The sequence below is a fragment of the Semicossyphus pulcher genome, unplaced genomic scaffold, assembly GCF_022749685.1.
Source record: "Semicossyphus pulcher isolate SPU_LCO1_2020_fin unplaced genomic scaffold, fSemPul1.0.p SCAF_16, whole genome shotgun sequence".
Taxonomy (NCBI): domain Eukaryota; kingdom Metazoa; phylum Chordata; class Actinopteri; order Labriformes; family Labridae; genus Semicossyphus; species Semicossyphus pulcher.
The window spans coordinates 26,168,765-26,193,406 of NW_027211670.1; the positions used below are offsets into that span (position 1 = coordinate 26,168,765).

At 46.6% G+C, this 24,642-nt stretch overlaps 1 protein-coding gene across 1 annotated transcript in view; it reads left to right on the forward strand.

The window, feature by feature from the left end:
• The window catches only part of stxbp4 (syntaxin binding protein 4), a 42,572-nt gene that overhangs the window by 7,559 nt on the left and 10,371 nt on the right, over positions 1-24,642 (forward strand). Inside the window, exons 2-20 of the mRNA XM_069664356.1 lie at positions 3,254-3,327; positions 3,433-3,528; positions 3,661-3,730; positions 4,796-4,870; positions 7,959-8,044; positions 9,180-9,333; positions 9,702-9,834; positions 10,972-11,078; positions 11,329-11,554; positions 11,708-11,789; positions 12,536-12,615; positions 13,108-13,204; positions 13,796-13,926; positions 14,778-14,867; positions 14,993-15,058; positions 20,458-20,637; positions 20,821-20,937; positions 21,375-21,424; positions 24,097-24,230. Coding sequence (XP_069520457.1) covers positions 3,254-3,327; positions 3,433-3,528; positions 3,661-3,730; positions 4,796-4,870; positions 7,959-8,044; positions 9,180-9,333; positions 9,702-9,834; positions 10,972-11,078; positions 11,329-11,554; positions 11,708-11,789; positions 12,536-12,615; positions 13,108-13,204; positions 13,796-13,926; positions 14,778-14,867; positions 14,993-15,058; positions 20,458-20,637; positions 20,821-20,937; positions 21,375-21,424; positions 24,097-24,230 — 2,048 coding nt within the window. The remainder of the gene's footprint in view (positions 1-3,253; positions 3,328-3,432; positions 3,529-3,660; positions 3,731-4,795; positions 4,871-7,958; positions 8,045-9,179; positions 9,334-9,701; positions 9,835-10,971; positions 11,079-11,328; positions 11,555-11,707; positions 11,790-12,535; positions 12,616-13,107; positions 13,205-13,795; positions 13,927-14,777; positions 14,868-14,992; positions 15,059-20,457; positions 20,638-20,820; positions 20,938-21,374; positions 21,425-24,096; positions 24,231-24,642) is intronic.

Below are 24,642 nucleotides of genomic sequence, written 5' to 3' on the forward strand. Positions count from 1 at the left end.
TCATGTTAAAAATCAGTGTTTCTTTAATGATATTCAGCAGACACAGGACATGTGGAGTGGGCTGAGAGCTGAGCTGCTGCTAGCTTGATTTGCGTTGCTCAGCTTTTATATGTTAGGATTCTTTCAGTGTTCCTCATTCAGAAAAAACAAACTTACAAATTACCAGAATCCAAACACTTCCTAGCTTTCATTACAGTTTGATAGTTTCGCACAATATGTTTGGAAAGGGCATAGCTTCCTAGCTAACGGTAATGCAAGCAATTTGAAGAATGCTAGCGTTAGTGTGTCTTAGCTGTTGGTTCCTCATGAGTTATAAAATAAGTGGATTTAACTTGAAATACAGCCCGTTGTTCCTCCGGAAAGGGTGTAAATGGCTAACAGCTAAATTGTCTAGTTAACGGTAAGGTTGGCAAATGTTGTTGGATGCTAATGTTAGTTGTGACCTAGCTGTCGGTTGCAGATCAATAGAAAAGCCATGAATTGATGAGATTTTGATCCATTTCTTATGATGAGCAAACATGGAACTGATATTTAAAACTGTAAAAAAAAAATTAATAAAGTTTCAAGTAAAAAAAATTTGTTGGGAAAGTAATCATATAGTTGTGTGTGTGTGTTCCTCCATTCTGCTCTGCTGCATAGATTCTGCTCAGGCACTCTGATGGACTTTCGTCACTCTGGATTTGACGTCATTGTTGTTTGTCGAGTTACGAGTTATCTAACCGGCCTGATCGAGAGCCATCACCTCAAAGTGTGGCTCGGATCCAATCTCAAAAACTGTGTTCCTCATGTAGTTTGTGGTGTCTCGACTTTCTAGAAACTATCTGGACACGATCTGGAAATGACAAACCGGTCTGAACTAGGTCTTCGGATGAGGCGGGAAAACAAAGCAGACAGGACACTGAGAGTTGTTTGGTTGTGATAAATCTACTGTGGATTTAACAATACCAAAAGCTTAGTACATAACCCCTGTGTTCAGGCCATCCACCATCAGCTGACCCTTTAGCCTGCACTGCACTTATCAGCGGTTGGATCCCCAGCAGCTCTAGTCATGTCGAAGTGCCCTCAGGAAGGATCCTGAACCCTGAATTGCTTCAGAAGGCCCAGTCTTTGGTGTCTGAATGTGCTATTTGAGCTTTGCATGGGACTGTTGTAGGTCTATGAACGTGTGTAAATGGATGTATGCTGACATGTAGTGTAAAGCGCTTTCAGTGGTCGGAAGGCTAGAAAGGAGCTAAATAGGCGCAATCCATTTACCACCTACCGCTGAATTCCATTCATTCTGTGCCAGATCGTCTAATGTGCTTACTACTTAGCCTTCATCGCTCCCTGATCCCTGCTGGTTTTTTGGACCTCTGCCTCTTCGCCTGATCCCTTACTGGATGAGTTTACTGTATCTTACACGCCTGCCTGGTGTTGACCGTCCCGCCAGTAAAACTAAATGTTACCTGCCCGCTCCCTGAGACCTGCCTTTGGCACTAAAGCTGACTTTTTGGGCCTGTAAATGTGATTCTGTTCACTGAAAGCAGGATGAGCTGGTACCCTGCTCTCTGCTGGTATGGTTTTTGGACACATCTAAACAGCTGATTACAACCAAACACTAAAAGCACAAATTAATCCTCATCTGTTGCCAGGTAAAAATATTACCTGTCACCTCAAATAGTACCTGAATAATAATAATAATAATCTTGTTTGAGGTGATAAAACTCCACAGCACAGACTGTATAAGAAGTGGATGTAACCACTACGATATCTCCCATTGGTTCTAAGCCTAAGGTTTGCATTTTGGCAGGTTTCCATAGTAGCAACCTGTCAATCACAGGTAGCCCCGCCCCAAATCATCCTCTGATTTATGGTCTGTTTGACTCCAATTCGGACTTAGCAAAATCAGACTAAACCTTGTTTAGTCCTACAACAGAACAACTGCGTCTGCAACCCATTCAAAGCTAACAACATGATAAACTTTACAGCAAAAACTTTCCTCTAACGGAAAGGTAAGGGTGTGACGCTAACGTGCTGTTAAAATGTTGTACTGCAGAGATCCAGGTCCGTTAATCAAACAGCTACATAAAATCGTATAAATGTTCATAATTTCACCACTTCTTTCTGGAGAGACATCGGCCCCTTTAACGTTTAAAAAAAGCTGTTGTATAGAGTTTGACAATGGCTAAAATTACCATCCAACCACTTCCTAGCTTACATTACAGTTTGATAGTTTCACACAGTTTGATAGGAAAAGGATTACATAAGCCAACGGTTATGTTATCTAGTTAACGGTAATGTAAGCAGGGAATTGGTTGAATGCTAAAGTTAGTCGGGGCTGAGCTGTCGGTTCCTCATGAGTTTTAATTGGCCCGTTGTCCCTCCGGAAAAGCGTAAATTGAGAAGCTAACGGCAATTTTGGGTTATAGTTAGGCTTTTGTTGCATGCTAACGTAAGCGATCTGTTGCAGATCAATGGAGACGCCATGAATTGATGATAAATTGTTAGATTCTCTACCTTTATGTGGTTATCAGACCTGGAGCACAGCAGCGCAATGTTCTAACAGCATTTGAGCTTCTATTCAGAAACATGGCGCCATGTGAATATGACACATGAAAAAAAACGTGTCAGATTAAATTGTAACACCTGATTGGAAGCAGTCTGTGGATGATGGTTTTATGGATGTCGTGGATTGCACCATGAAAGTGGAAAAAGGAGGGGGTCAAATTGTCCTCAGGGCCCCAAAAACTCCGGCCCTGTAAAGTCGGTCTAGTCCACCACAACACAATGATGCTGTCTCCACATGGACACTTTGTCATGCACACGCATACGTAAGCATCTGAAGCTCTGACAGTGAGCTGAGCCTCGGGACCGGACCAGCAGACAGCAGGATCATGTTAAACACGACTGAGGAATCCTGAGGAAATCTTCTCACTGACAAATCTCTCCACACTCACACACACACGGGGATTGTCCAGGATATAGTAACTGCTGTGTAATGTTCCTTTGATTGTTTTTAATCTCTGTTTGTGTGTGTGTTCCTTACATAGAGGTCACCGCATGGTTCAGACGCCGTGTCGTTTAAGAGGCGACAGCTTTTATTGGTTTAGATGTGACTGAGGGAGGGAGTGAGGGAGGGGAGAAAATGACAAAATCCTGGGATGATTTGATTATTTTCTGCAGCCGAGCTCCGAGGAGAGAGAGAGAGGGCGGCTTTGGATGAGTCAGGATGTTGATATGTTTTTGAATCTGTTGTGTTTTTCCTCGTTGCCAGGACAATCATGGGCCCGCACGGCATCAACCGAGCCGTACAGAGGCTGGAGTTCTGCGACTGCAAGAAGGGACTGGGTGAGCGTCTTCCTCCTGACCTCTGTGACCTCTGTGGTGTCAAAACTGTCAGCAGATCATTTGTTTTTCAGACGTTTCCTAACTAACCTGCGTGTTGGTGCACAGGTGTGAAAATAATCGGAGGATACCGCGAGCTGACAGGAGAAGAGTTCGGCATCTACATCAAGCGGGTGATAGCCGGTGGGCTGGCAGCTGTGGACGGTGCGTACTTTCCTCAGACTCTCTTGTTACACAGGAAATAATTATTTTAATCAGAATGATGATCATCCTCCCGCAGCAGGTCCGTCCGTCCGTCCGTCTGTCTGTCTGTCTGATTGTTGCTCTCTGTTCCAGGTCGGCTTAAGTCAGGTGACCTGATTCTGGATGTCAATAACATCAGTCTGATGGGAGTGACCAATGAGAGGTGAGGTCAGCATGTGCTGTGTCTGCAGTTTATCTCTGAGTGTGTGTGTGTGTGTGTGTGTGTGTGTGTGTTTGCAGAGGTATTTTTAGGTAAGAGGCATTTAATTTTTTTTTAGCCTTGCTCACAGAGTTGATCCTGGGACACCAGACGGGAATACTTTAACCAAAGCCTGACCGATAGGGAACTTTAGCGTCTGATACGATTCGTCAACGACAGAAACGGTGGTAGATTTTTGAGCTGTAAAGACGAGGAACCTGTTTGTGATTAGTGCCTCCTCGCTCACTTATTTTGCACACATATGAGAGCACACCTTCCGGAGCACCGTCTGCTCAGCCGAGCTCGTGGCTGACGATGGTTTCTCTCTGGGGGAGACGGACAATTTTTCGGGGCTTCTGGTGTGCGGTTATTTGGATGAGCGACGACGGACATGCGGGCTCAGACTTCCTTTTCTTTCTGTTGGCTGTTTAAAGTGTGATTGCAGCTGATGTTAGTTATAGAGCTAATAAAAAGCTAAATCATCGTCAGAGAAGAAGGGAGACTCCTCCTCCTCCCATGATTTATTCCCTCAGTAAACATTAATGAGTTTATGGTCTCAGTCTCTAGTTTCAAGTCTCCTTCAACACAGATGATGTTCATTTAGTCACTGACGCTCCCAGTTAGAGTCTCGTAGCTGCTACGTCTGCGACCTCTCAACCAGGACAGAGGCGTTAAAATACATGTCCAAATATGGTCACAAATGAATGACTTCACGATGGCTACATCCACTTCTTAAACTGTGAACTGTTTGTCCGGTTAGCTACGAGGCTAATGAGCTGGCTAATCTTCTTCAGTTATTCTCAAATGAATAAAGTGACAAACAACAGAGTGTGAGTGCGACTCGAGTGAACAGCCCGCTGCAGAGGAGAGGAAACATAAAGCTCAGGGAGCTGATGTGACGGCAGAAGGTAGCATGTAGCAATAGCTATTAGCTAAGCAGCAAGAGTAGCTTACCAGCTAGCCTTTGAATAGTCACCAAACTTATAGAGCTACATGTTAAATGTATGTACCTGTCCTGTGTTCTGATAGGGCGGTGGAGATCCTAAGGACCGCCTCGCTCTCTAATCACATGTCCCTGCTCGTCGCCAGAGACGATGAATCCAGGTGAGACACAACACACACAGTTTCCTTTCCCTGCTTGTCTGAAATCTTTTGACTCACACATGTAAAAAACAACAACTCCCATGATCCCACACTGCTTCACAAATCAAACTACGACTCTTGTTGAGGTTTTGAGACCACAGTTTGGTCATTCTTGTTGGATAATCTGTTTCCTTAAAGTGCTGCTTTCAACATGTCTCTGATTTATGAGACTTCTGATTGGCTCGTTTACTCAGCATCTTACCCAGCTCTGTCAGGCACCAGGAATAGGACTGTATAGGTCGTTTGTGCAACGGCTTACGAGATTAGAGATGTTTGAATTCCTGTTTTTCTCCTGGACTTGCAGACAGCCCTGCGACACCAGTGTGATTAACTTTGACTTCCTGTTTGAATGACCCGTGTTTAGCGGTTTGATCCGTCCTTAGTGTAAACCCTGCTGTGAACGTGTGTGTGTGTGTGTGTGTGTGACGGGCAGCATCCTGCGGTTCAGCAGCAGGAGGTAAAGCGACCTGGCACTCTGCTGTCTCCTGTGCTTTTCCACGTCGGCCTGCCACGTCGAGACAAACGCACAGTGACACAATAAGGCCGCTGTGCTGGCGTCCACCGGGGTTGAGCTCCAGCTGATCACTGATGCAAAACTGCTCACAGATCAGCAGAAACAGCAGCTCACTCTGGATCCACGCTGCACTTTTTGCAGGACGCTTTGCAGACTTGATATCTACGTGGCCGATCCCACTCGTGCTCCCAAACTACCACGTTTCAAAACGTCTCAGTCCAGTGTTCCTTTCTTCACTCTTTCTATTGTTTGATTCTCCACCTCACAGTTCAACACACGTGTCCTCCTGGGTCTCAGTTCCTCATCCATAATATTTTGGATCCTGCCTCTGAAACAAACACGGGAGTAAACAGTCTCTTTATTAACACCTTGTACTGCTGAAAAGTCTTCAAAAGTTACGAGACCTTCACAAAGACCAAGTCACGAACCAGCAGACCAGACGAGCAATGAAAAGTGGTTCGTGCTTTTTAAGGCACGAATAAAAACATCCAAAGGAAACGACCACAAACACCTTTAATAAAACCCGTTCATGTCCTCACATCAACACCGACATCAACTGTTCTCATTGTTTACAGTCCAACTAGAAACGTGCTGACTGCAGGTGGCGTTCAGAGACGTCTAAGAAAGGATTGTTCGCTATAAGCATGCACATGTCTGTTTATAGAGAGGAATAAAGATCGTTGATGGGAGCTGGGATGGTGTTACGGGGTTCCGTCTGCTTCTGCTCTCCACACAGGCGGTTCTTCCTGCATACACGCCTGCTGATACGTGATTGGTCAAAACTACTGTCTTGTACAGAGAGGGTAGTAGGTAGGTAACAGCAGTTTGGTGTGGCGCAGAAAGATGATTGAAGGGAATGAGCGGGTGTGTTTCAGAGAGGAACAGAGCGGACAGAGGTTGTAGAAGAAAGGTCGTCCCGCCTCTTCTTCATCCTTTATTATGACCAAACCTGCAGCGTGTGTTCGCGTGTGTTCGCGTGTGTTCGCGTGTGTCTGTGTGTGTCCGTGTGTGTTCGTGTGTGTCCGTGTGTGTGAAAGCAGCTTTGTGCCGACACGTCCGGTTCGACCTTGCAGCTCGACCTTGATTGTTGCGGCGATTTGTTTCACACTTTAAACAAATTATGATGATTACGTGCAGCTGGACGGGAGCGGGACGGCGGGTCGCAGCGGGACGGCGGGTCACGGCGAGTCGCGGCGAGCCGCAGGAGGCTGATGAAATCATGCTGGGAGGATTTGGTTCTGTGTCCTCACAGGTTCAGTGGATAAAAAGAGAAAAACAGAGTCTAAGCTTATTGCTGAGTGTCGTGGGATCAGGCTGCTGTAATTTGCGGATGTTTGTGTCATTTTTAAGCTGTTCTCCAGACATGAAAAGTCAGGGAGTCTGTCACCGTCTCTGGGTGATCACTGACAGCAAAGTACAAAAACTGGCTATGTAGGTATCCACATGACCTTTGACCTCTGGCGTCTCAGTCTGCACAGACTTTACATTTAAAACCCAAACGGTGAAGAAGATTTGAGAGTTTTTTCTCGTAGTTTTCTGTGTTTTTAAACAATCCGTACTCTCAGATGAACCCGAATCGTTTATCAGTTTAAAACCTTCAGAGAGCTGACTGAGGGAGCGCGCTCGCTCCTGGTGCTGAGCCTCAGACGGAGACGACACGACGGGAAGAACGCATCCACAGAAACAACATAAACTGCATTATGAGAAAAGGTAAAGGTGCAGGAAGGGACAAAAAGAGTTCATATTTCTGTATAATACGGCACCAACAGATTGAATGAACCTCAGATGTAATCAATACGATTAATGATGAACTTTGGCCTTTATTGTTATTGATTTAACAAGGTCACAATAATCGTGATGAAACTGCAGAAAAGAGATCAACAGAAATCTGCTCGTTGGTCGCCCTCGTCAGGTGTTCCACTACAAACAACAAATAAATCGCAACATGTTTTGTTGGTGTCACAGTGAAACGTGTCCCCCCCGTCTCAGTTTGTCCTTGTTCTGTACGTACGTCCCGTCTCTCTAAAAATATCTCCAGGTGTGAAAATAATTTAATCTCAGACATGAAGATTAAAACTTTAAAACAGACGTTTAATGTCTCTGCAGGCCTTTGAATAAAGATAAACACTCTACTGCTTTAAATCCAGACGTGACGCTCATGCTCTGCAGGGCTATTAGAGGTCAGACGTGTGATCAGTGTCTGTGACCTCTGACCTCTGAGTGTTTGGTCCCTGTGATCCTGTTACGGAGGAATTAACAGATCAGACAGCTCTGACCCAGGTTTCCTCTGCGTCCATGTGAGGGAGACAAACTCTCACGGATCAAATCTTCAGCTTCAAAATAAAACGTTCTCATGGAGAGATTTAAAAGCTCTTATTGTGAAAGTCTGAGTTTAGCTTCACGTGTTTGATCCCAGTTTGGTGGATGTTTGTGTTTTCAGATTGTGTTTGCACAGAGTGGTTCTAATGCTGTGTGTGTGTGTGTGTGTGTGTGTGTGTGTGTGTGTGTGTGTGTGTGTGTGTGTGTGTCCTTCAGGAGGGAGTTTGCCGAGCTGATGGAGAAATACGGCTCCAACAACGTCACCGCTTCAGGACGGATCTCTCCCACTCAGCTCTCCACAGGTACAACGCTACATCACTGACCCTGACCCTGAGTGTGACCTCACACCGGAATCAGTCTTTACTCTTAAACTGCTTGGTAAAAAAATAAAGACGACCGCACAAGATGTCCTCACTTCTTAACATGTCCTGAGTTTTTACTAAAATCCTCCCCTTCTGAAAATGTCGTGACTTACCAAAGCTGCCGTCACAAACTTTCTCCCATTCATCGCTTCTCTTTAAAATAGTTTGCTCATTGTCCAAACGACTCCTCCGAAACATATATCCTCTTTTTATTGTGTCAATCTTCCAAATACTTTCACTGACTAAAACAGGAGGGTCGATCCGACTACAGGGAGAGACGGCGACATCCAGATCGTGATCTACCAGCTGAATTTATAACAAAGTGATCAACAGTGAGCAGTTTGTGATCCTTTCTAAGGCTCTGCCCCTGACTCGTAGAGTCGCGGTCGCTCCGTGTTTCCGTGAACAACCTTTATAAAGAATCAAAGACGTCTCCAGCACACGCTGTGACAGAGATGAGCCGGAGGTGATCCACGCGTAGTTTATCATGAGCGCGGGGAGGAGACAGACAGGAGGAGAGGAGCAGATATGACGCAGATCTGTCAGTTAGGGTATAAACTTCGTCTCCACATGCTGTCACACGTCCATGATAACACAGAGCTGTAGAGGAGCGTCAGGCTTCATGATCAAACGAAGTTTCACATAACGTCATGGGATGTGAAGCCAGGGTTGCCAGGTCGGCGGTTTTCCAGCTGAATTGAGCGACTTTTGAAGTGCTGCTGCCGGCGAGGCCCTGTGCGGTTACACTATTCTCAATATTCTTCCCAAAATGTTCCCACTTTCCAAAATAAACTTTCTCACTTGCTAAAAAGCTCTTCCCAAAGTTTAGTCCTGGTCTGAATTTTAAAACACTTGCTGAGTGTTTCCGTCTTTCCAAAAGTGTCCTCACTCACATTTCAGTTTAGTTTCATGCCGAGAAATCTTTCCGATCAATTACATTATGAATCGATCACACTGAACTGTCTCCTCCCGCCCGCTCCTCTTCCTGTTTCCCCCCACCCGCTCCTCTTCCTGTCTCCTCCCGCCCGCTCCTCTTCCTGTCTCCCTGCTTTCTTCTTCTCTTGTCTCTTTTCAGGGAAGCTCACAGACACGGCCTCCTCCTCCTCCTCTTCCCGATCAGAGAGCCCCCAGCTCCTCAGTCCTAAAGAGGGGGTCACCGCCTACACCCACACCCCTGCTTACAACGCTAACCCCGCCTACACCGTGCACACGCCCACGCTCGCCTTCAGGTAGACAATGTTATCATTATTATTTTATTATTCTTCACTCAAAGTTCCATATTCGCCTGACCTTTAACCTGACATGAAACAGCAGGAGTGCACAGCACACTCTAAACAAACAGCTCATTAGGAGACATTTAGAGTAAAGTTATATTTCTGTCCCTTTGGATGGAGGTTACATAAACTGTTAGATTGTCCTCCTGCAGCACAGGAACACCAGTAACAGCTAAAAATAGTCCAGAAGCATTTTCATCAATTTCCAGAGTCGAGTAGGAACACGGGGGGGGTTACAGATTATGTCATGTGGGATTGAATGTGAGCGGCGGCGTGGCTTTGTGGTTTTTAATCATGCTTAGTGTCATCCTCTCTCTCCCCAGTGACAGCATCATTCAGTTAATATGCGTCGCCAAGGGAACAGGCCTGGGGCTCGTCATCAAGGGCGGAGCCAACCGTGCGGAGGGACCAATGGTGTTCATTCAGGAAATAGTGCCTGGAGGAGACTGCCACAAGGTCAGCGTCCTCACGGAGAGCTCCGAACGTGCAAATGTTTGTTCACCATCGAACACAGAAAATAAAATGACAGAAGAAGAGATGATTGGTCGATCTGCTGTGACACAGGAAGAACTTAAAGCCTTAACTTCAGGTCTTTGTCTGAATGAAGCTTCTGTTTTTAAAGCTTTGACAAAGTGGACAACAAATGTTTGCTTTTAATGTCTTAAATCACTTCCTGTTTGTAACACTGTCATATTTAAAGTGCCTGAACAGTGAAAGAAGTGTTGTTCTGAGGCTTTACGCTGTCAGACTGTCCGTCAGTCCGTCCTACTCGACACCTTTAAAACACCTTGAGAAAAGGTCCACTTCGACCGAAAGGCTGACTGATTAGAATTGGGTGTTTACAGGTCAAAGGTCACTTTGATGTCCATAAACACGTTTTTGCGTGCAAAGAGCAAACAGAGGCCACGTTGCCAACAAAGTCGTCTGTCGCTGTTCAGTTTAAGGGTTCTCGTTCTGTCGAGCTGCACTTTGTAGCAATGCTAATCATTCTGCGTCAGAAAACGTTACTACAAAATAAAAGCTTTATGCGGGAACTCTGTCAGCTTTGAATTTTAACATGCTTGTGGCTCATCAGAAACATATTTTAGCTCTGAACCTGACACAGATGTGACTGTTCGACTGTGTTTGAAGCTTCTATCTTACTTCCTCTGCAGAACTTTGTTGTAGTCGGTTAATGCGTCTTTTCAATGGCCCTGAAAACGTGGCGTTCCCCAGGGCTCCATCCTCGGTCCCCTTTTTGTTTAAAGTTAGACACATCGTCTGCAAGCTCCAAATTCACCTCCACTCCTCCGCAGATGAAACTGAGATTTATAAAAACTAAACCAATGTAACTTCCATGATGTGTCAACAATCTCGGGTTTTTGTCAGAATGACAAACCCGTCTAAAGCTGTGTTTTTGTCTCGTGTTGATCTAACAAAGATTGTTTGTTGTGATTTAATGTTTGTGTTCAAGCAGAATAAAAACTGATGCTTAAATCGTTTGTTTCACCAAAGAGCCCAATGAAGATAACTGAAGTGAACTTCATCCTCGTCGCTCAGTTGGCTGCTTGAGCTCCAGGATCTGAATGTTTCTGTGTGTTTGTGGTGTTTCAGGACGGCAGGCTGCAGGTCGGGGACCAGCTGGTGTCCATCAACAAAGAGTCCCTGATCGGAGTGACGTATGAGGAGGCCCGGAGCATCCTGACACGCACCAAACTCAGGTCTGAAACACCTCCGGACATTATTCAAGATGCAGAAGAAGTTTGACTCTAACATTAGATGCTGCTGGAACAACAGTCACGCCAGTGTTAGACTGTGAGGTTCCCCTCGGCTGGGCGTAACACTAGTGATCATGAACCAGATATCAATGTTCATGCTTGAAGATATACTTTATCTTTTCAGATTTAGTGGTTAGCTGATTTCAAAAGAGAAAGAAGATCCCAGTAACTATGAATACTCTGTGTGTTGCAGACCGGACCCCACGGTAGAAATTGCCTTCATCAGGCGGAGGTCGTCCTCCAGCTCCAGCAGCGGGCCTCACAGCCCCATCTCCCTGCAGGGGCCCGGAGGTGGAGGTGGACCCCAGACGAGGGCCCCGGGGCTGGGTGCCATGTCTCCACAGCCTGCCGTGATCACCAAGATCACCTCCAGCCGAAACCCGGCCAGTGAGACTCTGCCGTCTGTCAACGTGAGCCAGGTGAGAGAATCAGATCACGTCTTTGGTTTCTTTTGACAGAATGTGTCAGCTTCCTTTCTGTGCAGTCAGAGCTGCAGGACCATCAGCTCACACCATGACGCATGTACACACTCTGTTCACACCAGTGTTCCCATGTTGTGTGCATGTTTGCAGGTTCGAGTGCCTGCAGCCAGAGCGGAGCCGACACGCGTCTCCTCGCCACCAGAGGGCGACAGAATCACAGAAACGCACCCTGGTATGTGTCTGCGTCCTCTGAAACACTGCTTCTCAAACTTTCAACAAGATGTCAATATGTAGTATGTAGACGGAGTGCTGGTACCATACTGTTTATCAAAGCTGCATGAACATGTGAGGGAAGAGTTCAAGAGCCCAGCGAGCATCCTGAAAGACCTGCGTACCTGTCAGGAGAGAGAGACCTGTGAGAAAACCAGGACAATGACAAATACATTCTGGACTACGATGAATTAATAAGTGGACAGTTTCAAAATAAGAGCTTCTTACATTCATCACAGTTTGGAGACACAGAGGGGGGAAATATTTGTGACGTGATCTTACAAACACGAGGAACGCGGTGTTTTTAAATGTAAGCAGCCACACATGCCTGTGCACAGACGAAGGTGGGACAGATGGCGTGTTGTTGGCCGCCCGTCTGAGGAGGAAGTGAGGCATGCGGGAGGTCTGGCCTGTGATTGGCCGAGGAGATGTGAAGCGTCATGGCGCCTCTGTGTGTGTGAGGGATCCTGAGGTCTTTCTCCGTATGAGGGCCTGAAGGTGTTTCACCATCCCTCTGCAGGACGGACAGACAGGAAGTAGATGTCATGTGACCGACATTGTAAAATAAGAGTGTGGACGATCAAGGACACAAAATGATCGACTGTAAACATAAATATGAAGCAGACACCAAAACATGGCCGCTGACAGAAGAAACTGTAACTGTAATATTAACGTCACATCTCTCTCTGTGTGTTCGTGTGTCTCCAGAACCTTCCAGCAGTCAGCCTCCTCAAACCAAATCCTCCGTCAGCACCAGCTGTCGCCTCAAACTGGAGAGGCTGGAGCAGGTGTGTGTGTGTGTGTGTGTGTGTGTGTGTGTGTGTGTGTGTTATGTATATTTCATATTTCTCAGAATCAAACTTTATTTCTCAGTTTGAATTATTTTATAACCGAAATGTTTCTTGATATTTGAACCTTGTCGCTCGGACGTTCTCACTCACCAGCTGTAAATGTGTTGACGCTGACGATGAGCCTTGTAGGTCAGATTCTGCCTCAGGCCACAGGCTTCAGCTGGCCTCTGTCAGCTGGTAACCACGTATCTCCAGGTCCTGTGATCGTTAAATTGTGAGATAAGAGGAAATAAAACTCGCTGCTGTGAACACAAGATGTTCTCTGACCGCTGAGGCTCCTGAAACATCTCAGCTCCTCTCCATCGTCTCAAACACGGAGCGTCTACGAGCCGAGATATGGGCTGTAAATGTAACAGCAGCGTGTGACACCACGCTGTGTATTGATCTGTGTGTGTGTGTGTGTGTGTGTGTGTGTGTGTGTGTGTGCAGGCTCTGGATCTGCTGGGTCTGAAGCCCACAGAGGCTCAGCGGCAGGCGTTCAGGTCCAGACTACGTCCTGATGCAGCAGGGACGGTGGCCTTCACAGGTAAGACGCTCTCATCTCTACATCCTGTTTCCCCACCTGTCGCCTTTTTCTCTTAACCCCCCTCAAAGTGTGTTCCTGTCCCGCCTCCATGCGGCGCACGCAGTCTTTAGAAGGACAGACACTCGTCAGCCGTAGCTTTGCACCCAGACTGTCCAACTGTTACAAAAGATCGTCCTGATCGTGAGTCGCTGCTGCTCTGTGGAGTCGTTGTAATCGACCCGTTCTGTTGTTTACACTTTAACGCAGGACTTTTAGAGGAGTGTTTTTACACACTTGTTTAAGTGGTTTGATTTTATTTTTAATATGTAAATATCAGCGTCCAGGATTTATGAAGAACACGGCTCCACAAAAACAGTTTCAGATCAGAAAAGTCTCTGTCTCTGTCTGTCTAAAGTTCTGTCCTCAAAGTGAATTCCAACATTTATCATGTGTTATTGTTATATTTGATGAGTTCTATTTTCTACATGTTATCTTGAACTCCCTTTGAGATGTGCTGCAGCTGAATACACACAGACAGACAGAGAGAGTAGTGTCAGAAGAATCAAAGGAAATCCTCGAAGGTAAACGTTCTGTTCGTGTCTGTGTTTGCAGATTTCGAGAGCCTGATCCGCGAGCTGTTCAAGCCTCAGCTGGAGGAACTGGGCGTCACTCAGCCGGGGTCAAAGTTCACGTCTGATGACCTGTACAGCCTGTTGGAGTCACACACCAACACACAGGTACGCGCTCCCTGCAGGGCTGCAGATACACGCTCATTAACACAACAGAAACAGGTGTTTCAGCTTCCACACAGACACGACAAAGACTTTACTGTCGTGCAAGTTTCTGCTGTTTCTCTGCTACGTTTCATAGTGACAAGTTCTGCTTTGACTCCACTACATGTATATTATATATACAGTATATTATATTTATATATTTATATAATATACCTGTAAAAAACTTCCTCCTTCTCTAAACAACAGGAATAATGATGTGACTTTACATAAATTCAAATCAACACAAAGAGGGACGTGCAGGTTCACAGTCTCTACACACGTACGTGCAGGAAGTGACTCCACGCGTGTCAACAGCTCCGTGTCGTGTGCACGTGTGCAGCTCGCGGCCGCTCGATGTGGACGCTCACTCATCGATCTGTTAGTGTGTGAAGCGTCCTGTCAGCAGGATGTAAAGATTTTCTGCACGGCCGGGGTCAAACTGCATCAGAGCGATAATCAGCCACAGAAACGACGACTGGACAGACTTTTATTGTGAAAGAACAAACTCACACTCAAGCACACGAGCGTTAGTACAAAAGAACAAGATGCAAACAGAGTTAGCAACAGTGCTAATGTACATGGGCAGACCCTCGGCAAAAGAAAAGGCCGACACATTAAAAAGACAAAATACCACCGAACGCGGATTCATCCGCCGCTTAAAGTAGTTCTGAACAAATGCACGACTCCTTCCTGTGTGATTTAAACTCCAGCCAGCAGCTGTTTGAACTAAATAAATCTGTTTTTAAAGCATGAAACTAAAAATCTGAGGGCTCAAACGTTTTCTTCACCAACGTTTAAAAGTGTTGATCTTTAATCTGCAGCCGTCGCTGTCCGACTCGGAGGACCTGGAGGAGATGGAGCGGCTGAGGAAGGAGCACATCGAGGCTCTGAGGGAGATCAAGAGGCTGCAGGTAGAACACACACACACACACACACACACACACACACACCTTCAACAGCCAATGTATGTGTATACATGTATGTGTTCCTGTGACTTGTGTGTCTACTTCCTGTTGACTGTTTGTTTCTGACTCAGGAGCAGCTGGTGGAGTCTCAGAGAGTTCACCATCAGATGGAGGAGGAGCTCAGCAAGGTCAAACAGGTGAGTGACACCTGCTGCAGGTACAGGAGGCTGACCTCTGCTCCAGTAGACTTCCTGATACCTGAAAGAGACGAAAGGTGGACTGTCAACGACTCGCAAACACACACGCGACTGTTGGAGAGTTCCTGTAGCAATAATGACGAGAGTGACGTCATGTGACGTGAAGCTCAGGCTGCAGTTTGTTTGTTGTGAGTCTGCAGCCTGGTTTCATCTAGTCGAAGCGTGTGTGTGTGTGTGTGTGTTTGTGTGTGTGTGTGTGTGTGTGAGAGGGCTTTTGGATGGCCTTACCTCCAAAATAGACCAGCAGGTGACCCTGTACACACACACACACACTTTAACCTGCACTTAGAGACCACCGTGCTCAGCATCAGCTTTCCCTCTAATCCTACTGTCAAGTGTGTACGTGTGTGTGTGTGTGTGTGTGTGTGTGTGTGGGAGGTTGAGGCGGACTCTCACACAGCAGCAGGCCTGCAGTGGGAGGAGTGTTAGGCCTCCATTGAATCTTTATTTGGGCTCCTCTGTGTTTGTGTTTTATGTGTGTGTGTGTGTGTGTGTGTGTGTGTGTATGTGTGTGTGTTGTGATTCACAGCTGAAGGGTCTCAGCCTCTCTGACTCCCACTCTGCTGCCTCTCAACTTTTATTCTGTTGCATAAACGATCGATATCCACATTTAGACGCGGCTCACAGCTGAGCCGGCCGAGCGGAGACGCTCAGGACGTTTGTGATCGGTGTGTTTGGACCTGACGAGCAGAGACGAGGAGGGTTCACTTCATGTTCGGGCTTTATTTTGCTTTCATGCACTTCCTGTTGTGTGCATCAGGCAGCTGCAGAGAGAACGGTCTTCACGCTGTCTCCTCTGCAGCACGACAGACCTTCGTGTAGGCCATCTTGCTCGTCTGCATCCAGTGTGTGTGCAGTAGAGATATTATCCACGTCCCGCCCCTTCCTCTACCCGACACACACCTTTACCTTGTGTCCTTGGCGTGTTGGAGCCCTCAGGTGTCCTTGGCGTGTTGGAGCCCTCAGGTGTCCTTGGCGTGTTGGAGCCCTCAGGTGTCATTGCCGTGTTGGAGCCCTCAGGTGGGCTCAGTCTGCAGCAGAACAGCTCTCTGTTTCTTGTACTCACATTATTTCTCTGTTTCAGAGGAAGTGCAGGTAATTGAGTACGTACCAGGTCTTGCTGTTTCTTTAACCGTCGAGTTTTTGATTCAAAGCTTCTGTTTTCAGACTTTCAGATTCTGCAGAATGAAGCGATGACTCTCCTCAAGATCTCAAAAGCTTTTAGAGGAAAGTGTTTGAGTCCTGACTCGCTCCTGAATCAAAGTGCATTAACATCCTTCTCTCTGACGGTGGCATTTTAGCAGCGCTCTCACAGCTTTTAGGGAAATCAGCAGCTCAGAGACATTAGCCTTACATAACATTCAAACAAAGCGAGAGACCATACATGTAACAGTGAGCGCGTCTCATCAGAAAAACCTCCGACTCTCAGGTTCAGGATGATGGAAAGGACCCGCTGCTGCTCTGTTGTTGCCGGGCGGTGCAGTAAGCGCACAGCGAGGAACGCTTCGACCATTACGTCGTCTTTTCTGCAGAGCTGGAGGTCTGAGCGGCGAGGGGAGGCGTCCACACGAGGCCTTGTTAGAGCTGCAGGTCAGGCTGCAGGATGGGAGGCTCCTCGGGGTCCACAGCTGGAGGGGAGGGAGCTCATGCTGGGATCCATTAGTTACCCAACCAGACGAGGCCACACACACACACACACACACACACACACACACACACACAGACGTCTCCTCCACCTGCTGCACTGAAATCTTCTCTAAAGTCTTACTTTAACAGCGGCTGTGACCTCGTCCTCTGTGATGTACACACACAGCATGATCTGATGCTGACAGCGACGTCCGTGTGCTGTAACACTTCCTGCTAACGCGAACACGAGACAAGACGTGCAGCGATCAAACCTCTCCGTCAGAACGCACTCATCTGTTCAACGTTTCAGAAAGTACAGTTAAAGACAGCTGCAGACAAAGACGCTCAGAAGGACAGAAACGTTATTCTGTCGAGTTGTGATGGTTTCTCGACTCAGCAGGAGGACTCAGACGGAGACTGGCAACAGTCGAATGTTGTTTATTAAAAAAACAAGAATTAAACCTGAACTAGGGATTATTTTGACCTTAATCTCTCTTCAGAGATTCTGCAGGAACCACCGGACTTTGGTACGAGACGTGTTCTGCTTTCTGTCTGTAGTACATCTGTAGTATTATTGACCTATCACATATCAGCAGGCTGAACGTAACCCACCGTCACAGCTCCAATCAGCGACGATCTGACGACGACTCAGCTTCTTATTCATCTCTGCATGCTAACAGCTAACAGCTAACAATCTGTTCTAGATCTGAACTTCAACTTGACACAAATTCCCTGACTCTGTTACGAAAGCCACTCAACGTTTAGATTTCCCGACTTCCTTGAATGCATCATAAACGATGGCTCCGCCCTCCGTCTCATGTTACAGTAGTGCTCTTCTCCTCCTGAGGACAGACCTGACAAAGCTTCATGTTGACTTGTTCCTAATCTGCATCATGATGTTCTGTTTGGGCTTCATCCCGCTGCAGTAAGCCAGAGTGCAGCCTCTGTGTAACTTCCTGTTTACAGTGAGACTGAGACTCAGCACAGACAGATGAACGGGCGCTCCTCCGGGGGATGGGACGAACCGAGAGATGACAGCGTTTATTTAGCAGACACATCTGGAGGGAGGATTTACCTTTGATCTGAACACACGGTCGCTGCTCGAGCTGCTGACTGGACTGTAAACAACGCAGCGCACGGAGGAGGAAGTCCTTATCGCTGAACGCTGTCCTTCCCAGAGGATGTATCCGAGATTGTTTTGACCGTGATGATTGTACCAAGTTGGCAAATAAGTGTATTTATTGTTTCTACGCTCAGACAAACGGACAAACAGACAGACGGAAAGAAAACAAGACCAACGGGAAACAGAGAGAAAAGGAAACAGCTAGAACACGTAGGATAGAGAGAGCGAACGGGGCTTATTGGAACCTGATTGTTAGACTCTGCACGCTGAGGCTACGTCCACATTACTGTAACGTCTAGACCGAAAGCTAATCAGAGCTGTCCTTCACACACTCGCTGCCTCGTCTTGGAACAGTGAGTCACAGAATTCAAAGATGGAGTGCAGCTCTGCAGAGAAAAATGAAGGTAACAGATGGACCGCTCTCACTCCCCCTGTGTGTGTGTGTGTGTGTGTGTGTGTGTGTGTGTGTGTGTTATTTAGAGATAAACATGTCTTGCTTGTGCTTCATGTGTGTCCTGTTAGCTCTCAATACATATGACGGCACCACAGGACGAGAGCTGAGGCTGCCAACATCACTGCTGTCTGCTTCATACGTGTGTGTGTGTGTGTGTGTGTGTGTGTGTGTGTGTGTGCTGCTTTGATGACTGATGACAGACCTGAACGACAGAAGTGGATTTACACTGACTCACAAAACAGCTCACACAGCGGCAGGTGTCCCTGACACACATGTAGCTTACATTGCTTACCTGTCAACAAGTTGCACTGGGTAACTCAAACTTCTTACCTGGGAGTGAAAGCCAACAACATTCCTGACTCCCTGCTCGGGCTACCTGTCACTCAAAGAGGCCCCTAATGCTGCATCACTTTAAGCCTTAATATAATGTAAACAGGTGAGCTGTATAAAGATTCTCCCCGTACAGTTGTCATGAAGAGAGAAATGAGCTATAGAGACCCAAACTGTTTTTTGTACCAGGCTGTAAACATGTTTATTTCTGCTGTAAAGTTTAACATGGGGCTCTATGGGGACTGACTCACTGCTGGAGGCAGCCTCAAGTGGACACCAGAGGAACTGCAGCTTTGGGACTTTATTTTTCAGGGTTGGCGAGCTACTCCTCTCTGAGGTTTAAAACTTATATCTCACTCTGGTGATCTTTTACTACCTCTGAGGATCACTTTACTGCAGCTGGGCGCTTAGAGTTACTGGTTTCCAGCGTGCCAACAGTACTGGGAGTGGTTGCCTCCCAGTAAAGAGGGTTACAGTGTCTCATAGTTGTGGGTGTCTGTTTCAGCGTCCTGACAGTTATGTAACTTCCCCTCTGAAGGCTGCTGTTCCCTCTCGGCCTCTCACACACAGACTGTCTCACAAAGCTCATACACTGTCTTTTCTTCAGTTTACGAGTTTTAAGGAGTTAAAATCTGCCAAAGATTACGAGATATATCGGTGCGATGTCAGTTAATGTTTGCAGTTGAAGAAATATGTGGAAAACCAGAGAAAATTGTGATTTAAAGACGCATTAAAGTTTCAGCAGCTCAGAAACTCTTCATGTGACTGCAAAGAACACAAAAAGCAAGAAAGACTCAAAATGTTAAAAATGTTAAGAATGTTTGCTCCGTCAGGGAAACACAAGAAGCATCAGATCGGAGGGAAGTCGGCTTCATGCGACGCAGTCAGCGCTAGCTTTACGCTTTACGTTATATTTTAGGCTAATTCTCTGCTACGACTTTACACTTGAATATAGCACCTCGACGTGAACACGATTGGTGTCTGAGTCACCTACAATAGTTTTAATTTGCAACGGTGTTGGTTTAAGATTGAAGACCACAACTCCCATGATGCCACACTGCATCATGTAGCATCTTTTGTTGTCGTTTTGATCTAGAGGCCAGACTTACACACTTAGCCTTTAACCACAGGCTCACTGTGCTGCTAGCTGGGCTGCTATTCAGGCTGGTAGCCGTGCTGCTAGCCGTGCTGCTAGCTGGGCTGCTATTCAGGCTGGTAGCCGTGCTGCTAGCCGTGCTGCTAGCTGGGCTGCTATTCAGGCTGGTAGCCGTGCTGCTAGCCAGGCTGTAGAATCCTGGTTTGTTATAAAGACAGAAGCTTTTCTTTCTGAGGTGTTTCTGACAAAGTTCCAGGTGTTTCGTCCTCTCTGAGAAAGAATACTACGTAAAAGAATATTAATTTAACAGACAGAGAGTTGAGTAGTTTGACATGAACTGAGTTCCCTTTAGAGGATTTTTAACACGTCTTCACTCCTGTTCTGTTTCCTGTGATGCTTCTCTCCACACGTCAGTGACCTTATCAGAGACAGAAATATGCCGAGCGCTGACAGGTCTGTGCGAGTCCTGCTGGGACGCGACTGCACAGCCTGCTGATCCAGTAAAACGTCCCTCAGGCCGCAGCAGCTTCTTCACGCTAATTCAGCCTGTCACCAAGACTTCATCGCTCATACATAAGATTCATAAGGGTTAAGAAGTTTTGAGCGTGCCCTGAACGCACCACAGAGGCCCGGCTTATGCCCTGCTGACTATCACCTGTTCACCTGTGACTCTGACTCCTCCCTCTCTTCCCTCCTCTTCCTCTTTCCAGGACGTGAAAGTGGGCGTGGAGGAGAGCCGGGCTCTGAGGACTCGGATCCAGCTGGCCGAGGCGGCTCAGAAGCAGGCGAGGGGGATGGAGATGGACTACGAGGAGGTGATCCACCTGCTGGAGGCCGAGATCGCCGAGCTGAAGACTCAGAGGGCGGAGCAACCGGCGCCGACCAATAAGGTGACAGCAAGGCAACAAAATCCACCTGCCAGCACACCTGAAGCTCGATCAGCCTTTAAAACGAATAACAGACATGACAACATTTTATCTTTTACATTTTTAAATTCAAACAGTTCAAAAACTTTATTTAACAGCCGCTGGATACAAAGATCGATCTGAATGAAATGTGTCCCTTTGCTGCAGGAGGAGACGGAGGAGCTGAAGAAGAGAGTCGCCGTCCTGGAGTGTCAACTACGGAAGAACGAAGCGGCCAAAAAGGGTTTTGAGATGTCGACGGGGAAACTGCTGAGTTTTGTGGAGGTAAAAAATCCAACCAGAGGATTAATCTGATTTTTTATATCTAATTAGATATACTCACGAACAAGTATTGATCGTCTGTCACAGCCGGATAAAAATCAAAGTTAAGAGGAAATTAATTTCCTTTTCGTCCAGCTCTAGAGGGACTCTGTTTGTCACTGACGAGGACGTAAACTGAAGTTTATCTGTGAAATAAATCAAGAAATGATTTAAATGTGGACTTTAGAAGAACACGTCTCCTTCAGTCGGAGAGACGTTTCCCTCGAACAGACGACAGGAGTAAAGTTTATGTGCAGAGAGGCAGAAAAACTAGAGACCATCAAAAACTGAGAATATTTGTTCTTTATTTTGTTTTCCCTCAAAGAGAGAAACAGATTCTACAAACGAGTCGCTGAAATGAACACATTTGATTTTCTGTTTGTTTTCTTCTGTCGCTGCAGAACGTTCAAGAATTCCTGCTCGAAAGTCACGGACCAATGAAAAGCCACAGGTAGTAGAGTGTGTGTGTGTGTGTGTGTGTGTGTGTGTGTGTGTGTGTGTGTGTGTGTGAGAGAGAGCGAGTGTGTGTGTGTGTGTGTGTGTGAGAGAGAGAGCGAGTGTGTGTGTGTGTGTGTGTGTGTGTGTGTGTGTGTGATAAATAGAGAGAGACAGAGGTTACAGTAATTGCCAGCCTGCTGTTCGTTAGCAACACGGTGGCTATGCTAATGAGTCAGAGCTGCTAAACTGGTTGCCGTTAGCAACAACCATCCCTGCATCTTGCGTGTGTGTGTGTGTGTCTTATCAGGATGTTTATATGTGTGTGTGCTTATTTGTGTGTATTTACCTGGATTTATGAGGTCATTTGAACAGTTATTGTGTGTGTGTGTGCGTGTGTGTGTGTGTGTGTGTGTTCACCATCGTTGTAGTCACATAATGAGAGATCCTGCAGAGAGCAGAGCCCATTAGCCCCGTTCAACACACACACACACACACACACACACACTCGGTGGTCCAGCTTGGCCCACTTCAGCCCAGGTAGGCCAGCGGTTGGCTCCTGATAATGGCCGCCCGCAGCGAGCAGCAGCAGCAGGGTTATGAAACAAGTCGACCTGCGAGACGGTGCGAGGTCAACACCACAGAAGAAGAAGGAGAGGAGGATGAAGGAGAGAAGGATGAAGGAGAGGAGGATGAAGGAGAAGGAGTAAAACAACCTTCCCTAAGTCCTTTGCCTTCTTTTCCTCTCTTTCCTTTTTCTTTCCTTCCTTCATCACTTCTATATCTCCTTTCCTTCTTTCCTTTCTTCCCTCCTTGATTCATCTTTTCTTTCTACGCTCTTTGCTTTCCTTCTCTTCTCTCCTTCCTTCACTGCCTCTTTATTTTGTCTTTCTTTGCTTCCTTCTTTCACTCTTTAAACCTTTTCTTCTTCCCTTCCGTCTTTCACTCCTTATATCTTCCCTTTCATTGTTTCTTTTCCTTTACTCATCTTTCCACTTATCCATCCTCCATTCTCTCTTTTTCCTTCCTCTTTCTTTGCTTCCTTCCTTCCTTCCCCATGTTATGTATATATAATTTCTTTCCTTTAAAGCTCCCTTGCTTTTTGTTTTCTTCTTTCTTTGCTTCAGTCCCATTTGTCCTTCTTTTCATCAGCCCTTTCTTCTTTCCTTCCTCCTTTCCTCCCTTTATTTCTTCCGACTTACATTCTTTCCTTGTCTTCTCATCTTCCTTTCTTATAATTCCCTTTTGTCTTTCCTTGTTTCCTTCTTCCTCTTTTAAACCTTCCTTTCTTCCCTTCTTTTTGTCTTTCTCTCCTATTCTTCTTAGCTTCCTTCCTTATTATTCTCTCTTTCTTCTGTCCTTCCTTCTTCCATTCCCTAAACATTTCCTTTTCCCCTCGATTCCTTAAATCTTTCCTTTCCTTGTTTTTTGGTGAATATTTTCTCCTCCTTTTTTATTCCCTATTTTTTCTTTCCTTCTTAGCTTCCTTCCTTATTATTCCTCCTTTTTTGCCTCCTTCTTCCTCTTTTAAACCTTTCCTTCCTTCCTTTTGCTTCCATCCTTCTTGTTTTCCTCGGTGCTGATATTTTTAATCACTTGTTTTTTCCTCCGTCTCTCCGTTTGTCCTCCTCCTCTGTTTCTTCTCCATCTGTTACTTCTTGAAGCGTAACAACACGAGTTACCTGCACCTGCTGGCTTGTTGTGAAAGTCTGTAAATCAGGTCAATCGGTCGAGTTGTTAAGTCACCCGGCTGCAGCACCTCCTGCCAAGGTGTCCTTTTCTTTCAGTCCAGGTCAGTAGGACACCGCGGCTCGTCTTTCGTAAGCTCGGGACCCTCGCTCGACTCTTTGTGCACCTGTCCTCCTGACGGTTCATCTTCTTCTTCTGTGGTGTCATAAAGACTCTGCTGCTCTTTCTCTGCTGTTAATGACTTTTCATGATGAGGCTTTCATTAGTCAGCGCTGTGATAAAGAGAGCAGCTCAGAGAAGAGAACATTTCATTGTGCAGGTAATGAGTTTGGAGGACACAAACACAGAGTCCTGTCTGTGTGCAGAGAGAGAGAGAAAGGAGGGTGACAGACGCAGACGTCTGAATAACAGATTGACTCTGTGATTTTACATCACTTCATTATTCAAACAGCTGGAGGTGTGACTTTATTCATCAGGCTGAGACTGAACATCTTCAACAAGCTGCTTCATGAGAAGTTTAAAGCTTTGAGTGCCGAGAGGAGAGGAGAGGGTCGCCATGCAAACACCAGACCGACGGCAGCCGGGGCGCTCGCACGGCTCGTTTCTCACAACACACCTATTTCAGATTATATTTGGATTGTTTCCTCGTGTTGACCTTTAATGCTTTTATTCTTATATTCTGTGCTTTAGTATCTTGTGTTTACGGCTGACCAGTGCCAACGTGCTGCAAAGGCCTGAATCGTTTGCAGCAGGAGAAACCGGCTGCAGATTTAAAAACATGCATGTTCGTTCTAAAGGAGCGATTTGAGGTGAACGCCACTTAGTCTGACGATATGAAAGTTAATCAGAGAAAAACGTCGTGTTTACATGAAAACTGATGCTAAAGAGTGAAACTGAGCTGAGTATCCTTTGAGGACACGTCCATGACAGCAGAGTGATCGTTTAGGGCCGCAGACTCTCTGAGGGTTTGGACTCATCCGCCTCTCTCTCTCTTTGCAGCTCCGGAGACGTTAAAGTCGGAGCGTCGTCTCAGAGCCTCCCTCGCTACAAGAAGAGTCCCTGGACTTCGGCCTCGCTCGCCCAGGAGGCGAAGGAGCTCACACGGACTGTCAGAGCCATCCTGGAGGTCGACTGTAAGTGATCTCAGCTCCACGCATGCAGCTCCGCACGTCCTCCTCCTCCTCCTCCTCAGCCCTGCATGAGACTCCCGCCGGATAACACCACACTGATCCTGCCAACCTGCTGTTGTTCCTGTCCTCCCCGTTTCAGTGCTGACCTTCTAGAGGATCGGCCGAGTCGGCGAGACGTCAGCAGGAACCGACAGACAACCATCAACCCGAACTCTCTCTCCCCCGACATCTCCTCAGAGCCTGCTAGCAACGGACTCACGTCTTTACTCTGCATGAAACTCTGTTTAGTTTCTGTCCAGCAGCACATTTATCTCTGCTTCGTTTCTGATAGTCAGTCCACAGGTAACAACAGTTTCACTCCAGTGTTTTAACCTGAAATCTGAGGAGACTGTGGGTCGGGTTTTTTAAAGGATGT